Below are 27350 nucleotides of genomic sequence, written 5' to 3'. Positions count from 1 at the left end.
TTTTGAGACGGAGTCTTACTCCGTCACCCAGGCTGGAGTGCAGTGGCAAGATCTTGGCTCACTGCATCCGCTGCCTCCTGGGTTCAAGCAATTCTCCTGCCTCAGCCTCCCGAGTATCTGGGACTGCAGACGCACGCCACCACACCCAACTAATTTTTGTATTTCAAGAGACAGGGTTTCATCGTGTTGCCCAGGCTGGTCTCGAACTCCTGAGCTCAGGCAGTCAGCCTCCCAAAGTGCTGGAATTACAGGTGTGAGTTACTGCATCTGGTGATCTTTTTTTTTTTTTTTTTTTTTTTTGAGATGGAATCTCGATCTGTCGCCCAGGCTGGAGTGCAGTGGTGCAATTTCAGCTCACTGCAGCTTCCGCCTCTCGGGCTCAAGTGATTCTCCCGACTCAGCCTCCCCAGTAGCTGGGATTATAGGCGGATGCTGCTGCACTCAGCTAATTTTTGTATTTTTAGTAGAGATGGGGTTTCACCATGTTGCCCAGGCTAGTCTTGAACTCCTGACCTCAGGTGATCCACCCACCTCAACCTCCCTAAGTGCTGGAATTACCGGCGTGAGCCACTGTGCCTGGCCTCAATCTTTTTTTTTTTTTTTTAAGAGGAAACTCTTAAATGAAAAGCTCCTACACTATAGGATTTATGAATGACCGCTTGTGTGGTCAAGGTACTTATTTGTCCACTGATTGTCCAATTTGGAAATTATTCATGCTTTTCTTTCCTGATGGCTGGTTTGTTTGTAAGAAACCATTGTTTAAATTTTCATGGAAAATTCTAATAAAAACTGATTAGCTGGAACTACACTGGTTCAAATTCAGTCTTCTTATTTTAAAAATTTTATTTATTTATTTAAGATTTAAGGTCTCACTCTGTCACCCAGGCTGGAGTGCAGTGGCACTATCATGGCTCACTGCAGCCTCGACCTGGGCTCAAGCAGTCCTCCCACCTCAGCCTCTCGAGCAGCTGGGACCACAGGCGTGCACCACCACACCCAGCTAATGTTTGTATTTTTTTATAGAGATGGCATTTTGAGGCAGGGAGCAGTAGCTCACAAGCCTGTAGTCCCAGCACTTTGGGATGCCGAGGTGGGTGGATCACTTGAGGTCAGGAGTTTGAGAGATGGGGTTTTGCCATGTTGCCCTGGCTAATCTTAAACTCCTGAGTTAAAGCAATCCACCCGCCTTGGCCTCCCAAAGTGCTGGGAGTACAGGTGTGAACCACTGCACCCAGCGTCAGCCGTCTTATTCTGTCATCCCTTGTCAACCTCTGAGGTGCCTTCAAGGAACCTCTTAAGGTATCCCAGAACACTTTTTCTAAGGGACCTTTTTTTAAGTAATGTGCATTAACCTCTTTTCCAGATAGTGCTGGATACACTAGGAAGAGAAAAGCAAAACGATAGTGCCAGAGGCTAAGGGAACCTGAAAAATCAAATAGTTTGTTTTTTGCTACTTGCTGACAACCTAGTGAAGATTTGGTAGAAGCAGTATTTGGACCTTTTTAAAAATTTTTTTAGTGTCAATGGGTTTACATAATTCATCTATTTCCTATCCCATATTGCCATGGAGCATAGTATAGATCATCTAGACTTAGCTGTATGCAGCTTTTCTACTAGAGTTGTTAGTGTCATCCTCAAGGTAACAGGCACTAATAATTAGAACTCTCCCTCTTCTTTTTTTTGGTATCTCCCTACACTCCTGACTCTTACATAGAACAAAGAACTTTGAGTCTGGCAAGGCTTATAAGACAACATGGGGAGATGGCGGAGAAAACTCACCTTGCAATGTAGTATCTAAACAGCCAGGCCCAGTGACAAATGGTCAGCCTCAGCAACCAACGACAGGAGCAGCCAGTGGTGGATACATTAAACGGTATGCCAACTCCTTCCGATATTCCTGTACCTTTCTTAATGAATGGTTCACTTAGGAGATGAGTTTAGCAGTACCTGACCCCTAACTAATAAATAAAAATTGTATTTATTCCATTTTAAAAATGCATTTAAAAATCTGCCCACTGACAAAATATGGTGGTTTTTTTGTTTTGTCTTTTTGTTTGTTTGTTGTTTTGTTTTGAGAGAGAGTCTTGCTGTGTTGCCCAGGCTGGAGTGCAGTGGCGTGATCTCAGCTCACTGCAACCTCCACCTCCCAGGTTCAAGTAATTCTCCTGCCACAGCCTCCTGAGTAGCTGGGACTACAGGCGTGTGCCACCACGCCCAGCTAATTTTTGTATTTTTAGTAGTGACAGAGTTTCACCATGCTGACCAGGCTAGTCTTGGACTCCTGACCTCAGGTGATCCACCTGCCTCGGCCTCCGAAAGTGCTGGGATTACAGGCATGAACTACCACACCCGGCCAGACAAAATATTGACTGTGGTGGTTGACCTTGGGTGATGGGATTAACTTTTCTTTATACTTTTCCGTACTTTCCGAATTATTGAACTAGACATATTTAACTTTTGTATATAGAAAAAAACATGTTTTAAAATGTGTCGTCTAGAGCAAGGGTCAGCTAGATTTCTCTAAGAAGATCTGTAACAGGCCGGGCGCGGTGGCTCAAGCCTGTAATCCCAGCACTTTGGGAGGCCGAGACGGGCGGATCACGAGGTCAGGAGATCAAGACCATCCTGGCTAACCCGGTGAAACCCCATCTCTACTAAAAACTACAAAAAACTAGCCGGGTGAGTTGGCGGGCGCCTGTAGTCCCAGCTACAAGCAGGAGGCTGAGGCAGGAGAATGGCGTGAACCCGGCAGGTGGAGCTTGCAGTGAGCTGAGATCCGGCCACTGCACTCCAGAGAGTCAATATTTCAGACTTTTCAGGCCATACAGTCTCTTGCAATTACTCAACTCTGTTGTAGGGTTAAAGCAGGCATAAACAATATGTAAACAAATGTGCATACTCTGTTTGAATAACACTTGATTTACATAATCAGATGGTGATCCAACCTCTCTTTTAGAGCCGTGGTTCTTTAGATAGACTTAACTGTGCATTAGAACCACTTGAGGGGCTTATGAAACCATAGGTTTCTGGGACGCACTTACAGTTTCTGATTTAGTAAGTCTGGAGTGGAGTGTGAGAATTAGCATGTTCCCATGTCTAACAGCTTCCCAGGTGATGCTGGGAATTACGCTTTGAGAAACACTGTTTTAGAGTTGTTTCTTTTCTTACATGGCTTTAAGTCACTGTGCTCTCTTTGATGAGTCTTCCAGTTTTTATTACAGAATGTTTCCCAAGAATGGTAACCTATATTCCTTTGGATCTTATACTTGCTGAGAGTCATTTTGGTACTTTTGTGAAAATTAAATCCAGATTTACTCTATTTAAATTCAGAAAAATCTATGGAATTAACTCTCTTCTTGTGATAGCATAACTAATGATGCCAGAGAAGATGAAATGGAAGAGAACCTGACTCAAGTGGGTAGTATCCTGGGAAATCTAAAAGACATGGCCCTGAACATAGGCAATGAGATCGATGCTCAAAATCCGCAAATAAAACGAATCACAGACAAGGTAAAAGCTTTTTATTGCCACAAGAAAATGAGACACCCAGTTCATTGTTTCCGTAATAGACAGCTGTGCTAGATGCTGTGGGGGACATGGTAGAAGAAGCTCCCGGACTCATAGGTCTTAGTTCTGATGAGGTGGTGGTTCTTTTTTTTTTTTTTTTTGAGATGGAGTCTCACTCTGTTGCCAGGCTAGAGTGCAGTGGCACAATCTCAGCTCACTGCAACCTCCGTCTCCCAGATTCAAGCAATTCTGCTGCCTCAGCCTCCCGAGTCGCTGGGACTACAGGCACACGCCACCACGCCCAGCTAATTTTTGTATTTTTAGTAAAGACGGGGTTTCATCATGTTGGCCAGGATGGTCTCAATCTGTTGACCTCATGATCTGCGTGCCTCTGCCTCCCAAAGTGCTGGGATTACAGGCATGAGCCACCACGCCCAGCAAGATGGTGGTTCTAACACATACAACAAGAGCCAAGTCCTCCCCCTCATGGCAGTTGGTGCCTTTTGAAACCAGAGTTTTGGAATGTAGTAGTTTTACTTAAACCTTCACACATGAAGCTTAGTATCTACTTTAGCCTTTGACTGTGTTTTTTTCTCTCCCAAATGAGTAAGTTTTATTTTGTTAACTAATTTTTTAATTGAGAATGGGGTCTTGCTCTGTCGCCTAGGGTAGTACAGTGGTACAATCACAGCTCACTGCAGCCTACCTCCCAGGCTAAAGCTAAAGCTTTCCTCCCACATCAGCCTATTTTGTTAGCTAAAAATAAATTAAGTTCCTGAATCCTCATTTCATGAAAGAAAATCCGTTCTGCAGAATAGTTAATATAGAGTGGTCACACGAAATAGAGTCATGTGAGTGAAAGAAAGTTGTGATTCTTTTTTCTTTCCCCCTTAACTTTACATGATACCATGAAAGAGAAATTGTTTTTGGTGTTTCGATGTGTCACATGTAAAAGTCATACTTTGGCCAACCGTGGTAGCTCACACCTGTAATCTCAACACTTTGAGAGGCCGAGGCAGGAGGATTGCTTGTGCTCAGCAGTTTAAGACCAGAGCAAGACCTAGAATGTACTAAAAACATTTAAAAATTCACTAGGCATGGTGGCGTGTGCCTTTTGTCCCAGTTACTCTGGAGGCGGAGGCAGAAGGATTGCTTGAGTGTAGGAGTTGAAGGCTGCAGTGAGCTGTGATTGTACCATTGCATTCCAGCCTGGGCAACAGAGTGAGACCCTGTCTCAAAAAGAAAGAAAAAAAAGTCATACCTCATTAAAATCTCAGTGAACTTTAAAGTTTAGGGTGAGTTTTTAAGCTTGGCTCTCTGTTAAATCACTTTCGATGGATTTAATTGAAACAGTGGTTCACAAGATGCTTTAAATGCTGCAGTCTGGGTTTAGGCTACATTTACCTGTCATTTTAATTCAGATGTTGGTGTGGATGGTAATAGATTCATTCCAAAGATCTTTGGAAAGGTTATTTCAGTCTCTCCAGGTTAGACTTAGGGTGTCTGAATCCAGATGAGATTCTGTGATTCAGTTCAGAGGACTCACACGAGGTCCAATCTTTAACAGAGAAGAGCACTCTCATATTTCATCACATCAAAAAATGCCATTGATTACAGGATGCATCCCAGTTTCAGGCGTGTTAAACTATGAAAAAATATGTTGTAGAATTGATGAAATATTGACAAGGTCTTATATGTTACACCTTTGTCATGTTTATATACCAGGGTTTTTCCAAATGAATTTCATGTTCTGTTACTTCTTGCCCAACATGAGTTTTGTAATGTAACTTCACGTGGTTTCTTGGATTTTCTGTGTGTCAGTTACTCCAAGTGTAAGATGTTTGATTTTTATTAGAGTTACTTACCTTGTAAAATAAAGCTGATATCGTTCTTGTTTTTCAGGCTGACACCAACAAAGATCGTATTGATATTGCCAATGCCAGAGCAAAGAAACTCATTGACAGCTAAAGCTACTGCTGTTCTTCTTTATCATTTATTCACTTCCGTAGCTCCTTCTTGAAAGTTATTACCTTTTCAGAGTTTAAATTTTCGGTTCCACGCTCTTCTAATTGGGAGATAATATGGAAGAAGGGCCAGAGCAGTCACAGCCCTCCTTCTCTTTTGTTTTCTATTGAGGGCCGACTGCTGCTTGGCCTTCCTTCTAGTATTTTCTTTTTCAATTCATACTCTTAGATTGGTTTTCATATGTCATGTATAGTGTTTTCATCCTCCTCATATACTTAGCAGGTTCTTTTGCTTTCAAGATTTGAAAGCATTGCCAAAGACAGCCATGAAGAAGGAAGCTGTAGAGATGTTCTTTGTTGTTGTTGTTTATTTTTGCTTTTGTGGTAGAGGGAGGGACAAGAGATAAGAGGTTGTTACCTCAGTAAAAACCTTCAGGCCACAAAACAAAAAGTTGCAGAGCCACAGCGAAGATGTAGTTGAATATAGTTTTTGATTTAAGTTGCGGTTATAGCCAATTTAGGCTAATGCTTGGTTTTGGAGCTTTTATACACAAAATTTTTGTTAGGCATCACAGTTTTGCAACCTCTGCTCCAAAGAGAAAAATAGAATGAGTTTTCTTTCTTTCTTTCTTTTTTTTTTTTTTTCCTGAGTCAGAGTCTCGCTCTGTCACCCAGGCTGGAGTGCAGTGGCGCGATCTGGGCTCACTGCAACCTCAGCCTCCTCGATTCAAGTGATTCTCCTGCCTTAGCCTCCTGAGTAGCTGGGATTACAGGCGCATGCCACCACGCTCAGCTAATTTTTGTATTTTTAGTAGAGACAGGGTTTCACCACGTCAGGCTGGTCTTGAACTCCTGACCTCGTGATCCACCCGCCTTGGCCTCCCAAAGTACTGGGATTACAGGTGTGAGCTACCGTGTCTGGCCGAGTTTTCTTAAAGTAAGCTTAATTTCTGAACTCTTAGTGATTCATATATGTACATAAATCTGTGATCCCATTTCTTATTGCACCATTCAGGAACACTTTGTATAAATGAGTGGCTTTTTATTTCATATTATTAGTAGTATCATGGTTCCATTACAGGCCTATTAACCTCATACATTGTCATTAGTCTTTGAAGAAAAAATATGTAAATATATATATGTAACAAGAGAATTTCTCTCTAAAGCAGGGCTTAAAATGTTTTGGAAAAGTTTGACAAAGTATACCACATGAATTCAGGTTTACCTCAATGCTAAGAATTATGTTTAGTTAGGAAAAAGAAAGTCATTTTGATCTCAGGTAGAAAAGTAGATTGCCTTGAGTTTTATGTAGCTTTAGACTTTAAAAAGTTAGAATTTATTCTGTTACTAAAAATTATTTGAAAAAATTATACCTCTGGTTTAATTGTTGGTGATTATACACTGTCTTTCTCTTACCCTTGTGTATTGAATTATGTCCATAATCAAGTTGATGTGGATCCTGAAAAATGTTATGAAAATCTGATTGGTATTTGTCACATTTATTTTAAAATTAGCATCTGAACACTTCAAAGCTGTCAGTGTGAATTGGTTTCACCAATAACCACTGCTTGATTCTTACAATTAAATTTTTTAACTAACTAATGGTATTGTTCTTTCAAATAGGTAACATGTTTCTATGACTGTTACTTGGGGGAAAAGAGTTTCATCAGCTCTCATTTAACAAATTAATAAAGCAAAGATCCATAGAGCACTACAATAGGAAGCTGCCTTTAGCATCTTCCCGATATTTATTGAAAATATTGATAGGACTTAAATTTACCTTGCTAAAATTTGTTGTGAGGTTCATTTTAATCATTACTAGTCTTACTCACTTGAGCTTAAATACACTAGTGACTGGAAGGGTAATGGTTCTGTGTGAGAACTACAACTCACTGGAGAAGATACAGTTAATGTGGGAGCTTTCAAAGGCTAAAGTGGAAAATATTTAAATTAAGTGAGATGCAACTACACCCTCTGTAATAGAAATGTTCCACATCAAAATGAGTGGTTTGGCAGGTGATGGTAAATGTGTAAAGTAAGAAGGTGTAAAATGGAGGATTGTGCTTTACCTAAATGCATTTCCTAAAACTATTTACCAAAATTTTTTTTTTGTTGTTGTTGTTTTTTTGAGGCGGAGTCTTGCTCTGTGGCCCGGACTGGAGTGCAGTGGCCGGATCTCAGCTCACTGCAAGCTCCGCCTCCCGGATTTATGCCATTCTCCTGCCTCAGCCTCCCGAGTAGCTGAGACTACAGGCGCCCGCCACCTCGCCCAGCTAGTTTTTGTATTTTTAGTAGAGACGGGGTTTCACCGTGTTAGCCAGGATGGTCTCGATCTCCTGACCTTGTGATCCGCCTGTCTCGGCTTCCCAAAGTGCTGGGATTACAGGCTTGAGCCACCGCGCCCGGCCCCAGAAAAATTTTTTTAGCACTGTTCTGGATAAAGGAAATAGTTCTGAGAATACCAGCATGCTACACTCACAGTATAATTGGTTAGAAGCATGGGCTGAGGCATTATCTGAATTTTCACTCTAGCCAAAGTGACTGTAAGGTCATTTCTGTGCCTTAATTTGTCTGTAAATGCATATTAATACAAGCATACCTCAGATACTGAGGGTTCAGTTCTAGACTACCATAAAGCTAGTGTTGCAATAAAGTGAGTCACATGAATTTTTGGTTTCCCAGTGCATATAAAAGTTCTGTTTACACTATTCTGTAGTCTATTAAATGTGCAATAGCATTATGTCTTTAAAAAACAAAGTATGTACCTTAATTAAAAATACCATGTACCAGGCATAGTGGCTCATGCCTGTAATCCTAGCACTTTGGGAGGCCAAGGCGGATGGATCACTTTATGTCAGGAGTTTGAGACCAGCCTGGCCAACATGGTAAAACCATGTCTCTACTAAAAATGCAAAAATTAGCTCGGTGTGGTGGCACGTGCCTGTAATTCCTCCACTGAAGTCTCTTTTTTGTTTGTTTGTTTGTTTTGAGATGAAGTCTCACTCTGTCGCCCAGGCTGGAGTGCATTGGCACGATCTCACCTCACTGCAACCTCTACCTCCCGGGTTCAAGCGATTCTCCTGCCTCAGCCTCCTGAGTAGCTGGGATTACAGGCAGGCACCACCATGCCCAGCTCATTTTTGTATTTTTAGTAGAGACAGGGTTTCACCACGTTGGTCAGGCTGGTCTCGAACTCCTGACCTTGTGATCCACCTGCCTCAGCCTCCCAAAGTGCTGGGATTACAGGCGTGAGCCGCCATACCTGGCCTCCTCCACTGAAGTCTTAAAACGCTCAGTCATCCATGAAGGTTGAAATCAACTTCTTCCAAACCCCTGTTAATGTTGGTATCTTGACCTCCTTTCATGAATCATGAATATCCTTAATGGCATCCTTTCCAGAAGGTTTTCAGTTTACTTTGCCCATATGCATGAGAGGAATCACTATGGCATCTATACCTTTATTCTTTTTTTTTTTTTTTTGAGACGGAGTCTTTCTCTGTCACCCAGGCTGGAGTGCAGTGGCCGGATCTCAGCTCACCGCAAGCTCCGCCTCCTGGGTTCACGCCATTCTCCCACCTCAGCCTCCCAAGTAGCTGGGACTACAGGCGCACGCCACCTCGCCCGGCTAGATTTTTGTATTTTTTTAATAGAGACAGGGTTTCACCATGTTAGCCAGGATGGTCTCGATCTCCTGACCTCGTGATCCGCCCGTCTCGGCCTCCCAAAGTGCTGGGATTACAGGGTTGAGCCACCGCGCCCGGCCTATACCTTTATTCTTAAGCAATAAGACCTGAAAGCTGAAATGACTCTTTTATCCAAGGGCTGTAGAATGGATATGTTAGCAAGCACGAAAACAACACAACATTAATCTTGTACATCTTCATCAGAGCTCTTGGGTGACCAGATGCTCTGATGCTCATTATCAATAAGCAGTAAGATTTTGAAAATAATTTTTTTTTTCTGAGCAGTAGTTCTCAACAGTGGGTTTTAAATATTCAGTAAATCATGCTGTAAACAGATGTGTTATCTAGGTTTCATTGTTCTATTTATAGTGCACAGATATAGTAGACTTAGCATGATTCTTAAGGCCCCTATATTTTCAAAATGGTAAATAAGCAATGCCTTCAGCTTGAAGTCACCAGCTCTATTAGCCTCTAACAAGAGAGTCAGTCTGTCTTTTCAAACAAGCTAGGCATTGACTTCTCTCTAGCTATGTGAGTCCTAAATGGTGTCATTTTCCAATAGAAGGCAGTTTTATCTACATTGAAAAATCTATTGTTTACTGTAGCCACTGTCATCAATTATCTGGATAACGCTGCAGCTTCTCCATCAGCATTTGCTGTTTCATCTTACACTTTTATGTTAACAGATACAGCTTCTTCCCTTAAACCACATGAACCAACCTCGGCTAACTTCCAACTTTTCTTCTGCAGCTTCCTCATCTCTCAGCCTTTCTAAGCATTGAAGGGAGTTAGGGCCTTGTGTTTACTGGAGTAGCACTTTTAACTTCCTTCAAGAACTTTTCCTTTGCATTCACCACTTGGTTAATTGGTGCAAGAGGCCTAGCCTTTGGCCTGTCTTGGCTTTTTTTTTTTTTTTTTTTTTTTTTTGAGACGGAGTCTTGCGTTGTTGCCCAGGCTAGAGTACAATGGCACCATCTCAGCGCACTGCAACCTCTGTCTCCCGAGTAGCTGGGATTGCAGGTGTGTGCCACCATGTCCAGCTAGTTTTTGTATTTTTAGTAGAGACAGGGTTTTGCCATGTTGACGAGGCTGGTTCGAACTCCTGACCTCGGGTGATCTGCCTTCCTTGGCCTCCCGAAGTGCTGGGATTACAGGTGTGAGCCAACACGCCTGGCTATGACTCTTCTTTTCACTTGAACTTAAGAGGCCATTGCAGGGCTATATATTGGCTTAATTTCAATATTCTGTCTCAGATTAGGGAGGCCCAAGGAAAGAGTGATAAGGAATGGCTACTTGTTAGAGCAGTCAGAACACACATTTATCAATTAAATTCGCCATCTTATGGCTTAGGCAAGAAGATGAGACCGTTTCTACAAAAAAACTTTAAAATTAGCCAGGTGTGGTGGTGCATATCTGTAGTCTAGCTACTCAGGAGGCTGAGATGGGATGATCGCTTGAGCCTAGGGGGTTGAGGCTGCAGCGAGCCATGATTGCATCACTGCACTCCAGCATGGGTGACAGAGCGAGACGCTGTCAAAAAAGTTTGCCATCTTATATTGGCATGGTTTGTGGCATCCCAAAACAGTTAAAACAGTACCATCAGTGATCACAGATCACCATAACACATATCATAATAATGAGAAAATCTGAAATATTGTGAGAATTTTCAAAACGTGAGACATGAATTGAGCACATGCTGTTGGAAAGACGGCAGTGATAGACTTGCTCGATGTAGGCTGCCACAAACTATCTGTGGAAAAACTTAATGGAGTGCAGTAAAATGAGGTATGCCTATAATTCCTACATAGCATTATATTGCATAGAGTGGTAACAGGTAAAGCACTTAGAACAGTTCCTGGCTAATGTAAGAGCTTGTAAGTGTTAGCTGCTATTCTCTCCAAAGTGGAGCTCTTTCTGGTCAAGCAGCTCTGTGAATTAGATGAAAGGCAACATAGCCTCTCCCCAGAGAAACAGGCACACAAATGGAAATCATGCATAAATGAGGTTCATAAATGGAGGTCTTGAAAGCCCGTCCATGGAACCCAGGTTAAAACTTTCCCATAGCTTCTGCTATTGAGAAAGAAGAGAGGTGAGGCCATAGAAATTAGACTCCATCATGCATTAGAAACAGCTGTTCATTTAAAGCCCTTTGTGATTTTCTTCCATAACATTGTCTGGAAATTTGATTCACTTTTGAAAGGTAGTAAATAGTTAACACAAGCTCTGGAGTCTGACCACCTGGGATCAAATTTTGGTTCATTTTACTTTTAGTTGTGTGGCCTTGAGCATAATACTGACCTGTAACTAAAGAGGTAAACAATTGTATCCCCCACTGAACTTGTTTTTTAACACTAAGCTCCCTCTTCAAGTTTCCAGTCTTATAACCATAATGATCTGTATCCCCTGTAGCCGTGCCTATTTTTTTCCCTTCAGTTTTAATTCATCTTTTGTTTCTATACTTCAACTCTAAATCTTTCCATTTCATGTATGGATTATGAGTCTGTCCTTAACTTAAACATCTGTGGCCCAGACATCCTATACTCAGTTGCACTTAGAATTAGCTTTTTTTTTTTTTTTTTTTTGAGACAGAGTCCTCGCTCTGTCGCCCAGGCTGGAATGCAGTGGCCAGATCTCAGCTCACTGCAAGCTCCGCCTCCTGGGTTTACACCATTCTCCCGCCTCAGCCTCCCAAGTAGCTGGGACCACAGGTGCCCGCCACCTCGCCCGGCTAGTTTTTTGTATTTTTTAGTAGAGACGGGGTTTCACCGTATTAGCCAGGATGGTCTTGATCTCCTGACCTCGTGATCCGCCCATCTAGGCCTCCCAAAGTGCTGGGATTACAGGCTTGAGCCACCGCGCCCGGCCTAGAATTAGCTTTTTAAAGACATACACTATAATCCCAGCTACTTGGGAGGCTGAGGCGGGAGGATCACTTGGGCTCAGGTGTTCAGGGCCAGCTTGGGCAACATAGTACGATTCTCTCTGTCTCTCTCTCTCTGTCTCTCACACACACACACACAAATGGCCAAGAGGTAGGTGGAAAAATTCTCAACATTGCTAATTATCATGGGAATGAAATAAAACCTACAATGAGATGATCTCATTCCAGTTATAATGGCCATTATCAAAAGGGAGAAAATGCTGGCAAGGATGCTGAGAAAAGGGAACTCATTCCCACTTGGTGGCAATGTGAATGAGTACAGCCACTATAGAAAACACTATGGAGACCCCTCAGAAAACTAAAAATAGAACTACCATACTATCCAGCAATCACACTACTGGGTATTTATTGAAAGGAAAGGAAATCAATATGTTAAAGGGATACCTGCACTTCCATGGTTATTGCAGCACTATTCACAATAGCAAAGATAATAGAATCAACCTAAGGGTCCATCAGCAGATGAATGGATAAGGGAAATGTGGTATATATACACAGTGGAATACTATTCAGCCATAAAAAAGAATGAAATCCTATTGTTTGCAGTGACATGAATACACTGGAGGTGTATCCATGGAACTGGAGGTCATTGTATTAAGTGAAATAATCCAGGCACAGAAAGACAAATACTGCATGTTCTTACTCATGTGAGCTAAAAAATTTATTTCATGGAGGTAGAGAGTAGAATGATAGTTACCAGAGGCTGGGTAAGGGGTGTACAGGGTGGGGCGATGAAGGAAGGTAGGTTAATGGGTAGATACAAACATACAGTTAGATAAAAGGAATAAATTTTAATGCTTGATAGCATAGTAGGGTGACTAAACAATGTAAATTTCAAAATGGCTAGATTTGAAATGTTCCCAACACAAATAAATGATAATGAATACCATAATTTGAGATAATGAATAACATAAATATCCTGGCTTGATCATTATACATTCTATGCATGTCTCAGAATATCACAAGTACCCCGTAAATAGGAACAAATATATATATAAAAAAAATAGTAAAGTGAAAAAGGAAAACAAAGCAGCTTATCTAAGTGCTATTTTCTTTAGGTCACTCTTACCAAAGTTTAAGTTATCCCAATTACATTCCTAATCAGATTTTATTTCTCAGACTGATATTCAAGTTTCTCATCTAGTCATTTAAAAGTTTATTTTTTCCATAAAGTAAAAGCAAGTTTATTTAAAAAGTAAAGGAATAAAAGAATGCTACTCCATAGGCAGAGCAGCCTGTTTACTATTATTTTTTTGGAGCCACAATCTCACTATGTTGCCCAGGCTGACCTCAAACTCCTAGGTTCAAGGGATCCTCTAGCCTCAGGCCCCCTAAATAGCTGGGACTATAGATGCCTGCCTCTGCCTGGCTCCATTTTTTAAATCCTTTTAATGTAGTGTCCACTCCAAGCCTTCTACTTCTGTACAACTTGTAAAATTCTACTTTCATGCCTTATAGATGAGATAAATGGCATGATTTACCGAGTGCTTACTCTGTCATGGTGACTATGCGAAGTGCTTTTATATAATCTTTTGCAACATACCTGAGAGGTAGGAGCTATTCCCTATATTTACAAGTGAGACGAAACTGCTAAACTTCATAAAGCTAATAAATGACAGACTCTGGATTTAAACCTGAATCATTCTGACTCCTGGACCCACGATTTTAATATATTACATTGCCTTCCAAACCAAGCTATAAAAAATTTGGGCGACTTGGGCCAGATGTGGTGGCTCACACCTGTAATCCCAGCACTTTGGGAAGTAAAGCAGGATTGCTTGGAGCCCAGGAGTTTGGGGTCAGCCTGGGGAACACACTAAAAAATTAAAAATTAGCTGAGTGTGGTGGCAGATACCTGCAGCTCCAGCTACTCAAGAGGAGTGGGAGGAGATAGCTTGAGCCCAGGAGATCAAGGCGTCCATGAGCTGTGATCTTGCCACTGCACTTCAGCCTGGGCAATAGAGCAAGACCCTGTCTCTAAAAATATATATAGGCTGGGCGTGGTGACTCATGCCTGTAATCCCAGCACTATGGGAGGCCAAGGCAGGCGGATCACCTGAGGTTGGGAGTCTGAGATGAGCCTGGCCAACATAGTGAAACCCCATCTCTACTAAAAATACAAAAATTAGCTGGGCCTGGTGGTGGGTGCCTGTAATCCCAGCTACTCGGGAGGCTGAGACAGGAGAATCACTAGAACCCAGGAGGTGGAGGTTGCAGTGAGCTGAGATTGTGCCACTGCACTCCAACCTGGGCAACACAGCCTCTGTCTTGTAAAAAAAAAAAGTGACTTAAAAGCCAGGCAGTGGCTCATGCCTGTAATCTCAACATTTTGGGAGGCCAAGATGGGAGGATCACTTGAACCTAGGAGTTTAAGACTAGCCCAGGTAACATGGCAAGATCTGTCGGGAAAAAAAAAAAAAAAAAATAGGTGACTTGGGCTAGTGGCCAAATTAGAATCTGGGTCTTAAACCACAAGCCAGTCTACTTGATTAGCTCATATTTAAATTTAAATCTTGTTTGCTGTAACTTTGGACATATTACTGTATATAGCCCTTGCCCTCAAAGAGTCTATCATGAAAGACAAATATAGAATGTGAGAGGTGCTATAGTAACAGATGGGTGAGCATTTAATTCGACTTAGACGCAGGAAAGAGGCTTAGACATAGAGAATGAGCATATTAAGAGAGGGCAGGCTGGGCACATTAGCTCATGCCTGTAATCCCAGCATTTTGGGAGGCCAGGGCAGGTGGATCAACTGAGGTCAGGAGTTTGAGACCAGCCTGACCAATATGGTGAAACCCCGTCTCTACTAAAAATACAAAAATTAGCCAGGAGTGGTGGTGCCTGCCTATAATCTCAGCTACTCAGAAGGCTGAGGCAGGACAATCACTTGAACCCAGGAGGCGGAGGTTGCAGTGAGCCAAGATTGTGCCCTTGTACTCCAGCCTGGGTGACAGAGTGAGCCTCTAGAAAAAAAGAGAGAGAGAATGGGCATTCCCAACTGAGTGAACAATACAGTTGGCCCCAAGTATCCGGGTTCCACATCTGTGGATTCAACTGCAGATCAGACATATTTGAGGGGGAAAATGCCTCAAAATTCCAAGAAACAAAACCTGAATTTGGCATGCATCAAATACTATGTTGAATCTATGCAAATGAACTTATGTGTAGGCATATTAGGTATTATAAGTAATCTAGAGATGATTTAAAGTTTCAGGAAGATAATATGTCATTTTATGTAAGGGACTTGAGTATCATGGATTTGGTATCCATGGAGGTCTTGAAACCAATCCTCCATGGACACCGAGGGACAAGCTCTATAAAGGGAGTCAGAGGAGAGAGACTGCACCGTGGGTTTAGACAGAATAATCTGATATGGGTGGGCAGGCAAATGAGAGTGAAGAAAGGGAAATAAGTCTGGGTCCAAGTTGTAAAGGGTGGTAGTTGCAGATTCTGATGAGTGTGGATTAAGTTCCAATTAACAAATGGGAACATTTAAATTGTTAAATGTGTAAATTCTGGCCAGGCACGGTGGCTCATGCCTGTAATCCCAGCTCTTTGGGAGGCCAAGGCGGTCAGATCACCTGAGGTCAGGAGTTCAAGACTAACCTGGCCAACATGGTGAAACCCCATCTCTACGAAAAATACAAAAAATTAGCAGGGCGTGGTGGCATAAACCTGTAGTACCAGCTACGCAGGAGGCTGAGGCAAGAGAATTGCTTGAACCTGGGAGGCAGAGGTTGCAACGAGCCGAGATTGCGCCACTGCACTCCGGCCTGGGTGACAGAGTGAGACTCCATCTCAAAAAAAAAAAAAAAAAAAGTATCAGTTCTGATTTATTAGATGAGAAGTACTGATAAAACACTTAGAGAAATGTTAATTGTTCAGTAGATCAATAAGATTAATAAACTAAACATTAAAATTTAGAAAAAACAAAACTCCTCAACTGATATGGATAAACTAGTACCCCTGTAGCCCTTTCAAAGTGAGAAACAGAAAATGACATATGGGAGGCTGGGTGTGTTGGCTCCCACCTATAATCCCAGCATTTTGGGATGCCAAGGTGGGTGGATCACCTGAGGCCAGGAGTTCAAGACTAGTCTGGCCAACACGGTGAAACCCTGTCTCTACTAAAAATACAAAAATGAGCTGGGTGTGGTGGTACATGCCTGTAATCCCAATTACTCGGGAGAATGAGGCATAAGAATCAGTTGAACCTGAGAGGTGGAGGTTGCAGTTGAGCCAAGATCGTGCCACTGTGCTCTAGCCTGGAATGAGATTCTGTCTCAAAAAAGAAAGTAACACATGGGAAAAAGAACACCTAGACCAGATTTACGTCAGAAAGATTTTGTCATAGAGATTAAATAGTAGGTTTGTGTGATCTCTTGACTTAATGGATAAACTAGGTTTAACCATTATTGAGAACTGTTGATATATAGTAGCTTTGTGGCTAAGATAAAATCAGAAAATGACCAAAATGGTAGCTTTCTAAATGTTCATGTTAGTGATAATCTGAAATCCTCTACCTTTGTACCTTCAGATTTTTTTTTTTTTTTTTTTTTTTTTTTTGAGATGGAGTCTCACTCTGTCGCCCAGGCTGGAATGCAGTGGCACGATCTCAGCTTGCTGCAACCTCCACCTCACAGGTTCAAGCAATTCTTCTGCCTCAGCCTCCTGAGTAGCTGGGATTACAGGCGTGCCACCACACCTGGCTAATTTTTGTATTTTTAGTAGAGATGGGGTATCACCACATTGGTCAGGCTGGTCTTGAACTCCTGACCTCGTGATCCACCTGCCTCAGGCTCCCAAAGTGCTGGGATTACAGGCATAAACCATTGCACCCAACCTCAGATTCTCTTAATAAGCATAGTTCTAGTATCACAAAATGTTTATGTCACATGAAGGCATTTCACTACTCATACAATGTGAACATGAGCATGAAACATGTCTTCCTAATCTATTTATAGGTTAAAGTTCTCTTGTCCTCCTCCTTTAAAGGATTAACCTTGCTTCCAGCCAAAGTTAATTAAAAATTTAGTATATTCTCTCACTCAGAGTAAGCTTGATAAACATAGGTTGTTTTAAAATATTATAGTAATGGTTTATTGATAGGTAATTTGGTTAGTAGAGTTATAAATACAAAAAGGGAAAGGTTACCAGAAATAAGACATTATTTCTAACAAATCTTCAGGAAAATCTTGATTATTAAAATCCCTTTTATCTTACAAGTGTTGCATATACAGTTTTAGCTCTTCATAGCCCTCTACCAATAAGGCACCTGCAATAGTATTGCTACTGCAGCCTTAGAGAGCATTTCTTAGAGGTCTGTTGGTGCTTCTCCTGACAAAGTGCACTTTTTAACTTTTTCCCCCCGAGACAGAGTCTTGCTCTGTTGCCCAGAGTTGGAGTGCAATGGCACAATCTCGGCTCACTGCAACCTCTGCTCCTGGGTTCAAACAATTCTGCTGCCTCAGCCTCCCGAGTAGCTGGGATTACAGGTACCCATGACCACGCCAGGCTAATTTTTGTATTTTCAGTAGAGACAGGGTTTCACCATGTTAGCCAGGCTGGTCTCGAACTCCTAACCTCGTGATCCACCTGCCTCAGCCTCCCAATGTGCTGGGATTACAGGCGTGAGCCACCACGCCCAGCCAATAAAGCGTACTTAAAAAAAAAAAAATTATTTTTAGTTTTTAAATTTGAGATGGAGTCTCAGTCTGTCACCCACGCTGGAGTGCAGTGGCATAATCTCAGCTCACTGCAATCTCCGCCTCTTGGGTTCAAGCGATTCTCCTGCCTCAGCCTACCAAGTAGCTGGGATTACAAGCATGCACCACCACACCCAGATAATTTTTGAATTTTTAGTAGAGACAGGGTTTTCTCATGTTGGCCATGCTAGTCTTGAACTCCTGGCCTCAAGTGAGCCACCCACCTTGGCCTCCCAAAGTATTGGGATTATAGGCATGAACCACCATGCCCAGCCCAAAGTGCACTTTTAATCAAGACAAACAGTCACACATTTATATATATCCTAAAGTCCTAGTATAAAAACTGCAACTGAACTGATGGACTAGAATAAAAATAATAAATCCTTAGATCCATGCCAGCCTCTCACAAATTATCTGAATTTCATAAAAACATGAAGTGTTAACACAGAGATGGAATGGCAACTGACTTTATGAAAGCTCGCACATTGAAACTAAACAAAATCTCAAGCTGTGGTGTGGAGCCATTCTGTTACCAGGCAGCACCCCCTCACCATATAAATAGCAGCTAGCTACTGGTTTCTTAAAGCCAAACTAATGATGGTTTTGAAGATCAACCTTGTTTATTGCCCTACTGGTGACTCAAAATGGAAGACTTTTCCTGTCTCCTGACCCTTTTTCTTTTAGCTTATTTGAGAAGAGCCCTGAAGTGAAAAAGGATCATTGAGTGAAATATAATCTCCTGGAGTATCATCTCCTTACTGTATATACCCCTAACAACAACAGGAGGCTTTGACTCAGCCACATTCCAACAGAGGTTCTAAGTCAGTATCCTGTAAGGTTTCCATAGTCCTGGAAAACTTCACGCAAACTTCTTCTTGGTGGCTGTGAACCTCTCCATGTACTAAAAAACATGAAAGAATACATCAGGGGTATTTTGGCATGAGTAAATAAATAAAAGCTATTTTTTTTTTAATTTTGGTTTTTATTGCATGTGGTTTTTCATTTCCTACAAAATTTAACTGCTCTAAATGCAAAATTAAGTACATAGTTTTGGCCGGGTGCAGTGGTTCACACTTGTAATCCCAACACTTTGGGAGGCCAAGGTAGATGGATCGCTTGAGCCTAGGAGTTTGAGACCAGCCTGGGCAATATGGTGAAATCCCATCTCTACCAAGAATAGAAAAATGAGGCAGGGTAGCGCCTGTAGTCTCAGCTAATCGGGAGGTTGAGGTGGGAGGATCACTTGAGCTGAGATCCTGCCACTGCACTCAAGCTGGGTGACAGAGCGTGACCTTGCCTCCAAAAAAAAATAAAAATAAAGCACATAGGGCCAGACGCGGTGGCTTACACCTGTAATCCCAGGACCTTGGAGGCTGCAGCAGGCAGATCACTTGAGCTCAAGAGTTTGAGACCAGCTTGGCCAACAAGGTGAAACCCCATCTCTGCAAAAAATTAGCAAGGCATACTGGCATGCAACTGTGATCCCAGCTACTAAGGGGGCCGAGGGATAAGAATTGCTTGAGCCCAGGAGGTGGGGGCTGCGCCAATGAGCTGAGATTGCACCACTGCACTCCAGCCTGGGCAACAGAGTGAGACCCTGTCTCACAAAAAAAAATATATATATATATATATAAATATGTGTGTGTGTGTGTGTGTGTATGTGTATATATATGTGTGTATATATGTGTATGTGTGTGTGTGTATATATATGTGTGTATATATATCTCTCAAAAGACAAAGATGAAGACAAAGATGCTTTACAGTAAGCTGTCTCTAGAGAAAAAGTCATCTTGGTACAACACCATTCAGCCAATGCTTTGAATCTACTTCCAAAATGGGGAAGAACAAATCCTGTTCACATTAGCTATAAACATTTCTGTGGATTACTTCACCATTGTCTTCTCTGGGGTAGTGACTAGAAAGGCAGAAGTACATTAATTCATACCTTATCATAGCCTTCCAGTTCTCGAAGTTTCTTTATTTCAAAAAGATTGCCTTCCACAGCAAGCAGACAGATCTGGGAATCACTGAGGATGCTCTGGGGAAGCATGCTGAGCTCAAGACAATTCTCTTCCAGGCGAAGAATTTTAAGGCGAGGACAGCAAGATATCTTCACTGAGATCTGAGATATCTATTGAAAAACCACAAAAGAATAACAGGAAAAAGCACAAGCACTACACTGGTTACTTTTAGTACATTAAAACAAAACAAAAAATCTTTACTTGACTATTTGTTCTAGTTTTCCCCTCTTTTACCGCCTCCATTTTCTCACTGCCTACTCACTCCAGAAGCCTCTGTTATCTAGCTTCTGTTACTACGCCCCCACTTAAAAGAAAAAAAAATGCTTTTATGAAGGTCACCAGTGGCTTTTTGGAAACAAAATTTTCTGATGATAAAAGCACTGTATGTCCATTATAGAAAATTTGAGAATCACAGGTTTAAAGAAAAAAGTTGACCTGGAATCCACCACCCAGAAATAACCACCATAAACATTTTGGTACATTTACTGCCAATATTTTATGTGTACATAGATACTGACTATTTTACTACCAAATTCAAGGATCCATCGTCCTCAGTCCCTATTGCATTTAACTGTACTATCTATCCCTTCCTTAAAACCCCTTCTTTTTGTCCTTTTTGGTTTTTCTTCCGATCTTTTGGATTATTCCTTACTTCTCTTGTTTTTATGGGCATTTTTCAAGTAGCTGTCCCTAATACTTCATATGTCATCTTCTCTCTCAACTTTTCCTAGAAAGCTCATTCATTGAAGTCCATCACTTTTGTTATGACCTCAAGATCTGTATCTACACTCTTACCTTTATTCTGCTCCCATGTTTCTGACTTTCATTAAGGTATTTCCATTTACAAGATTCACCACAGACAACTTAGCATGTCCATTCTCAATAACACCACTGTTTCTTTAGGCCCTCAAGCTCAATACCAAGCAATTGTCTTTGACTCACCCCTTTTGCCATTTAAATACTAAAAGTCACCAAATTCTTTGATTCTGCCTAGTATCATCTCAGACCATCACTTATTAGAAATGATGGGAACTAGGCCGGGCACGGTGGCTCACGCCTGTAATCCCAGCACTTTGGGAGGCTAAGGCGGGCGGATCACAAGGTCAGGAGATCGAGACCACGGTGAAACCCCGTCTCTACTAAAAATACAAAAAATTAGCCGGGCGCAGTGGCAGGCACCTGTAATCCCAGCTACTCGGGAGGCTGAGGCAGGAGAATGGCATGAACCCAGGAGGCGGAGCTTGCAGTGAGCCGAGATCGCGCCACTGCACTCCAGCCTGGTGGACAGAGTGAGACTCCACCTCAATAAAAAAAAAAAAAAAAAAAAGAAATGATGGGAACTTTAGTAAGTTCAATAACTAGCAGTGCAAGTTCTCAGACCTCATCCCAGACCTACTGGATCAGACACACTGAGGGCAGGGGCTAATGATCTCTTTAAACAAGCTTTTCTGGTTATTCTGATGCACACTAAACTCAGAGAACCACTGAATAAAGGTTTTAGCAGAGGTGAATGTGGAGCAAATCCTCGACTAATACTTGCTGCTTAACTGATTCAGTCCCCCCCCACCACGAAGCTCTATAACATATAAGAATATCCACTTAAGGTAAAAAACATGAGGCCAATCCCTCAAAGACCGACTGAATTTCATCATGATGTAAAATCACTACAATCTAGAAAAGGAATAGCCACATGCAGCTAATGGCTACTTTAATGGATCATGCGGATCTAGAAATACAGACACTAAAAACCTAAAGGCCATCCAGTGTCACAGTGTTGAGTGTTTCATCACTTGTGCCTTCATGCCTAGACAAGAATCTTTGGATTGGTTTTCCAGACAAATATTAGTTGAAAAGCTGCCAAAGTAATGGAAACAAATTTCAAATATTATAATTAAAGCTGTATAACAGTGAAATGGGCTATCTCCAGAAAGCCTATCACTTAATATTCTTCAGCAAAAACAGAAGACACACTTAACAAAGATGTCAAAACCCCCCACAAAATGAAAAAACTGAATTACCTCTGACACCTGACTCTGAGAACCTCAGTTTAGGCTTCATTTCCACATTCTATCCCTGACATTGCTCCTGGCTAGCTGGTTCAGGGCATATTTGAAGAGGATCTGAAGAATTCTTCAAGATTGGTGAGACAGTAGTTTAACTTTTGAAATGATCTCTCCATGTTACCTACCTCATCCTCCCGAAAACACCTACACAACTAACACATCCTGTGTCTCAACTAATTCCATGGCACTTTGGGCCTTGAAATTAGTTCAGCTTACAGAAGAAACCTCTCATGTAGCCTCTGATACTTACTTAGCTCTATGATGGCAGCTTAGGAAACGAGAGGTTAAGAGGTATCAGGAGACCATAAACCCACACATACGCTGTAGCAGAAAAAAACCTTAAGCTCTAGACCTGATTCTGGTTGAGGTTGAGTTCGATGACTTGCAGCTCTCCCACTGTGTCAGGTATACTTCGAATCTGGTTCTTAGAGAGATCCACCACATCCAGGTGCCGTAGGCTACAAAGTTGGAGAGGTAATGCTCCCAATTGGTTCCCAGAGAGGCTCAGGGTCTTGAGGGCAGAGAGTTGCCCAAAGGTAGACGGCAGCTCTCTAAGGTGATTGTTGTTCAGGCTTAGCGTCTCTAGTTTTTTCAGATTGCATATCTCATCAGGCAGAACAGCTGGCAAAGAAAATTTTTTAAAAACCTGAATCTAATAGAGCTGAAAACAACTTTGATGAAGTTTCTAAAGACTATATGGCAGCCTGCTTCGCCTCTTGTTAATATATGTAAAATTCCCACATGTGCCATTTTTAGGTATTGCATTTTACCAACATAGTCTTTAGAAGGTGAGGGTGCCATCAAAATTCAGGTGAGCATTTGTGTGTATAATGGACTCCTTTTGTAAAGGGGTCCAGGCACAATTTGACGGCAATTTTGTGATATTTGGAAGATCCTCCCCTTCCCATCCATCCCCCGTTCCAAGTTAGGTAGCTTTGTTTACAATACATCCCCAAAATGTTCTTCCCTTTCAAGTCCAAATTAACCCAGTAACAATCAGCGTAACACCCAAGGAGGCTTATTTTAGATGTAATTACAAGAAGTGGAAAGAAGGTTTCAAGGATTCCGGCATTCTGCAACTTGAGCCCTCCTGCACGGTTTCATAACGAAAACAAAAATCAGCTTGTAACAGAAAACCACCCCTGGTAACAGCTTATCACTAGCAAAAGCCTCCCAGGCAAGAGCCATACTCAGTTTGTTGTTGTTCAGGGAGAGGCTCTTCAGTAGAGTGAACTTTCCTATCAGCAAAGGCGGTAGGCTCTCGATCTTGTTGTTGGACAAGTCGATGGTCCTGAGATTGCTCGTGAGCTTCTGCAAGTCTGCGGGGAACTGGAGAAAGGAGTTCACAGCGTGGAGAATCCCGCACCGACTAAGTTCGCCGCCCCCGCCGTCCCTCTCCCTTTAAGTTCCCTGGTCGTGTCCCTCCCATTCTCACCTCGGTCAGCCCTCGGTCCTTAAGCTGAAAGACACCAGTTTTCTGTGCTGTTTCCACATGAGCGCGGAGCGCACTGTTTCCCATCCTAGCGCCGCGGCTCAGGTCCCTGCGAGAAGGAAGCGCAGCTGTCACCGCCCAGTCCACCCGGTCGGCCTCCCGGCTGGGTCTCCTGCCCCAGCTCTCATCTCCCGCCGATCCCTGGCTCCTGGGGCCCGACCCAAGAGCGGCAAGGAAGAAACGGAAGAACAGACAGCCCAACCACCAAGCCCTGCCGCCTTTGCAGCTCTGCGGAGGCCAGGCGCCTCTGGGAGCCTACAGAAGATCACGGAACCCCGGACTCGCCTCCCACCGCTCAGCTGCCGGATGGCTCCGCAGGTGAAGACCTAGGACCCGCAGTAGCCGGGATGCGCTCCCCGGCTTAGCCCCGGGCGGGACCGCCCTGTGACGTCATCGAGCCGCGCCGTGCGTTCGCCCTGCGTTCCAGCTCACTGTTGGCGCCTTCGCGGGAGGTGAGTAGGAGCCATGGCCGCTGCCAACCCCTGGGACCCGGCGTCCGCACCTAACGGCGCTGGGCTAGTGCTAGGCCACTTCATAGCTTCCGGGATGGTCAATCAGGTGCGTAGGGGCGGCGGTGGCGTCATCAAGGGGGTGCCCACGGTGGCAACAGAATATGGCTGTGAGTTGGTGCTGCTGGCTGTGAGAGTAGTGAGGGTCGTGGTTGGGGTCTGTACTATAGTAATAGAGCCCCTTCCAGGTAACAGCCGCGACCGTTCTGCCGTGGGTGCTTGGAAAACGGGGATCTGAGTAGATGGTGTTTAGGGTAGACTGTGTTTTGAGTGTCTGTAGGGTAAATTTGTCCCCGGCCCGTTTGTAGGAGAGTAGACTGCTGTTACCGGCCTTTTTTTCATCTAGTGATACTGCCTCTAGACTGTAGTGTAAGGCGGGGATGGGAAGTACGGATCATTATGTCCTCTTGGGGAACAAGCATTCCCAACAACGCTCGTTTATGGGAAGTATTGAATCGTATTTGGGGCGGGAGGTGCTGGGTAGAGAAGGCCCTAGAAGCTCTTTTTTGGTGTTTTTTTTTAAATTATTTATTTATTTATTTGAGACAGTCTCGCTCTGTCGCCCAGGCTGGAGTGCAGTGGCACGGTCTCGGCTCACTGCAGCCTCCGCCTCCGGGGTTCAAGCGATTCTTCTTCCTCAGTCTAGTAGGTGGGACTACAGGCGCGTACCGCCACGCCCAGCTAATTTTTTTTTTTTTTTTTTTTTTTAATGTTTAGTAGAGACCTTGTTCACCGTGTTAGCCAGGATGGTCTCGATCTCCTGACTTCGTGATCCACCCGCCTCGGCCTCCCAAAGTGCTGGGATTATAGGCTTGAGTCACCGTGCCAGGCCTTGGCATCTTTACAGACCAAAAAAAAAAAAAAAAAAAGTATTGGCTAAAAAGATAAGACCTTGGAACGTGAATGGAGGAAGAGATTAATTTTGAGAAGGAGAGAAAAGAGACATTAACCCAAGGAGTCACAAAGTGGCAGTTTTAGGTTGGGCAAGAAGAGCATGTCCGGGGAAGGAGCCAATAGAGGGAGAAATTGAACATGTGAGGAAATAATGGAATGCAAGTGACAGAAGGGCATGGGGAAAGTGGGATCAAGGGCATTGAGAAAAATGGGAAAAAAATTTTGATATATAGAGGAAGTTGAGGAATTTCACTAAAAAGAAAACAGAAAAGTCAAACTGATCTGTAAAAATTAGCACTATATTAGCCAGCGTGGTGGCGTGCACCTGTGGTCCCAGCTACTCCCAGGACCACATGGGTCCCACAGGCTCAGATGGGAAGATGGCTTGAGCTCAGCAGATGGAGGTTACAGTGAGACGCGATTGGGCCACTCCACTTAGCCTGGGCGACAGAGTGAGACCTTGTCTCAGAAAAAAAAAAAAAGCATTACAAACATGATGGAAAATTTACAGAAAATATGTAACTTTTTATAGTTAGAAGAGCCATTAGAGACTCTAATACCTTACAGTATTTTTTAATTTAAGAAACTAAGGCTTAGACCAAGAAATTTGCCCATGGTCACTAGACTGTTGAAGGATAATTAGATCTTAGCACTCTCCCTTTTGACACATTGTGTCCTCTCTCAAGATAAACTGTTATAAGAGGCTGTGATATTGTCTTGAAAGATTTTAAGCTTTTGTTGAACACCCATTGTCTGGGTGATCGGGAGATTCAGGTGGTCCTAGTTGACTACATTTCCCAGGAGTGGCCACAGCCCTCTACAGTTTAATCCTTCCTTCTCTCCTGTGTTTTCTTTTTCTTTTCTTTTCTTTATTTTTTTTGAGATGGAGTCTCCCTCTGTTGCCCAGGCTTGAGTGCAGTGGTGTGATCTTGGTTCACTGTACCCTCTGCCACCTGAGTTTAAGCAATTCTCGTGCTCCAGAGTAGCTGGGACTACAGGCACCTGCCATCTTGCCTGCTAATTTTCATATTTTCAGTAGAGATGGGGTTTCACCATTTTGGCCAGGCTAGTCTCAAACTCCTGACCTCAGGTGATCCGCCTGTCTCGGCCTCCCAAAGTATTTGGATTACAGGCGTGAGACACCGAGCCCAGCCTTTCTCTTATCAGGTTACCTAGTACTCTCACTTGGATTGTCCAGTTCTCCTGTCGCAAAATAGTTTGGCAAACTCATAATAGAAAACATTTTTGAGGGCTCACGCCTGTAATCCCAACACTTTGGGAGGCCAAGGCGGGTTGATCACCTGAGGTCAGGAGTTTAAGATCAGCCTGGCCAACATGGTGAAACCCAGTCTCTACTAAAAATACAAAAATTAGCCAGGTATGGTGGTAGGTGCCTGTAATCCCAGCTACTCGGGAAGCTGAGACATGAGAATCGCTCGAGCCCTGGAGGTGGAGGTTGCAGTGAGCAAAGATCATGCCACTGCACTCCAGCCTGGGTGACACATAAGACCCTGTCTCAAACAAAAACAAAAACCCCCAACTTTTGGTACTTGGTATCCCTCTAAAGAGCATTGGTAGGAAATACAAATGCCTAAACCAAAGGAGTGAGGCACTGGTGAGAGAATTTTAGGCATTGATGGGTGAACTCTTTTTTGGGGTAGTGGTTGTCTTCGTGGTGTGTACTGTCTCTCAAGTCACATTAGTTAGGCAGTTACTGGTTTTACCTACAGGTAACATGTCCCACTCCATAGCTCCTTAAGACTTTACTACACAGCTAGTCCCAGTGAGGGAGCTATTTACAGACTTGTAGATTGGTTTTACCTTAAGCAAACTTTATACATAAAAACCTTTATCTTTTTTTTTTTTCCCTGATAGAGTCTTGCTCTGTTGCCCAGACTGGAGTATAGTGGCACAATCTCGGCTCACTGCAACCTCCACCTCCTGGGTTCAAGCAATTATCCTGCCTCAGCTTCCTGAGTAACTGAGATTACAGGCACGCACCACCACACCTGGCTAATTTTTTTAATTTTTAGTAGAGACGGGGTTCCACCACGTTGGTCAGGCTGGTCTCAAACTCCTGACCTCAAATGATCCACCTGCCTCGGCCTCCCAAAGTGCTGGGATTACAGGCATGAGCCACCACACCCAGCCAAAAACCTTTTCCTGTTAGAAGGATTTAGCACTGATTCTTTCAAAATGATTTGTCACATCATCCCTTTAAACAGCCCATCCCTTTAATGCACATCATATTTTGTGCATTAAAAATTAAGACGGCATGGCCGGGCGCGGTGGCTCAAGCCTGTAATCCCAGCACTTTGGGAGGCCGAGACGGGCGGATCACGAGGTCAGGAGATCGAGACCATCCTGGCTAACACGGTGAAATCCCGTCTCTACTAAAAAATACAAAAAATTAGCTGGGTGAGGTGGCGGGCGCCTGTAGTCCCAGCTAGTCGGGAGGCTGAGGCAGGAGAATGGCGTAAACCCGGGAGGCGGAGCTTGCAGGGAGCTGAGATCCGGCCACTGTACTCCAGCCTGGGCGACAGAGCGAGACTCCGTCTCAAAAAAAAAAAA

At 43.1% G+C, this 27350-nt stretch overlaps 3 protein-coding genes across 7 annotated transcripts in view; 2 read left to right on the top strand and 1 right to left on the bottom strand.

The window, feature by feature from the left end:
- The window catches only part of LOC113219846 (synaptosomal-associated protein 23), a 39985-nt gene extending 32916 nt beyond the window's left edge, over positions 1–7069 (top strand). For both annotated transcript variants that reach the window (XM_026447887.1, XM_026447886.1), the window contains exons 6-8: positions 1715–1873; positions 3366–3510; positions 5410–7069. In XM_026447887.1, coding sequence (XP_026303672.1) covers positions 1715–1873; positions 3366–3510; positions 5410–5475 — 370 coding nt within the window. In that variant the 3' untranslated portion in view covers positions 5476–7069. The remainder of the gene's footprint in view (positions 1–1714; positions 1874–3365; positions 3511–5409) is intronic.
- Positions 7070–17168: 10099 nt separating this feature from the next.
- Positions 17169–23829, bottom strand: LOC113219845 (leucine-rich repeat-containing protein 57). Its single transcript, XM_026447881.2, has 6 exons — positions 23662–23829; positions 23320–23425; positions 23075–23213; positions 22237–22505; positions 19746–19931; positions 17169–18701 (listed from the first exon to the last, which is right to left on the bottom strand). The coding sequence occupies exons 2-6, from the start codon at positions 23401–23403 to the stop codon at positions 18660–18662; spliced, it is 720 nt and encodes a 239-aa protein (XP_026303666.1). The 5' UTR covers positions 23404–23425; positions 23662–23829; the 3' UTR covers positions 17169–18659.
- LOC113219519 (HAUS augmin-like complex subunit 2) overlaps positions 23432–27350 on the top strand; it is a 19010-nt gene continuing 15091 nt past the window's right edge. For 2 of the 4 annotated variants that reach the window (XM_026447884.2, XM_026447883.2), the window contains exon 1: positions 23433–23828. Coding sequence is in view for 1 of the 4 variants with exons in the window: in XM_026447882.2 (XP_026303667.1) it covers positions 23842–23934 (93 nt within the window). In the remaining 3 variants the exon portion in view is untranslated. Of the gene's footprint in view, positions 23935–27350 lie in introns of all 4 variants that reach the window. The other 2 variants (XM_026447882.2, XM_026447885.1) reach the window with 2 other exon arrangements.

Source organism: Piliocolobus tephrosceles, unplaced genomic scaffold, assembly GCF_002776525.5.
Source record: "Piliocolobus tephrosceles isolate RC106 unplaced genomic scaffold, ASM277652v3 unscaffolded_108, whole genome shotgun sequence".
NCBI classification, from domain to species: Eukaryota; Metazoa; Chordata; class Mammalia; order Primates; family Cercopithecidae; genus Piliocolobus; species Piliocolobus tephrosceles.
This window is presented reverse-complemented; position numbering and strand designations above follow the sequence as displayed.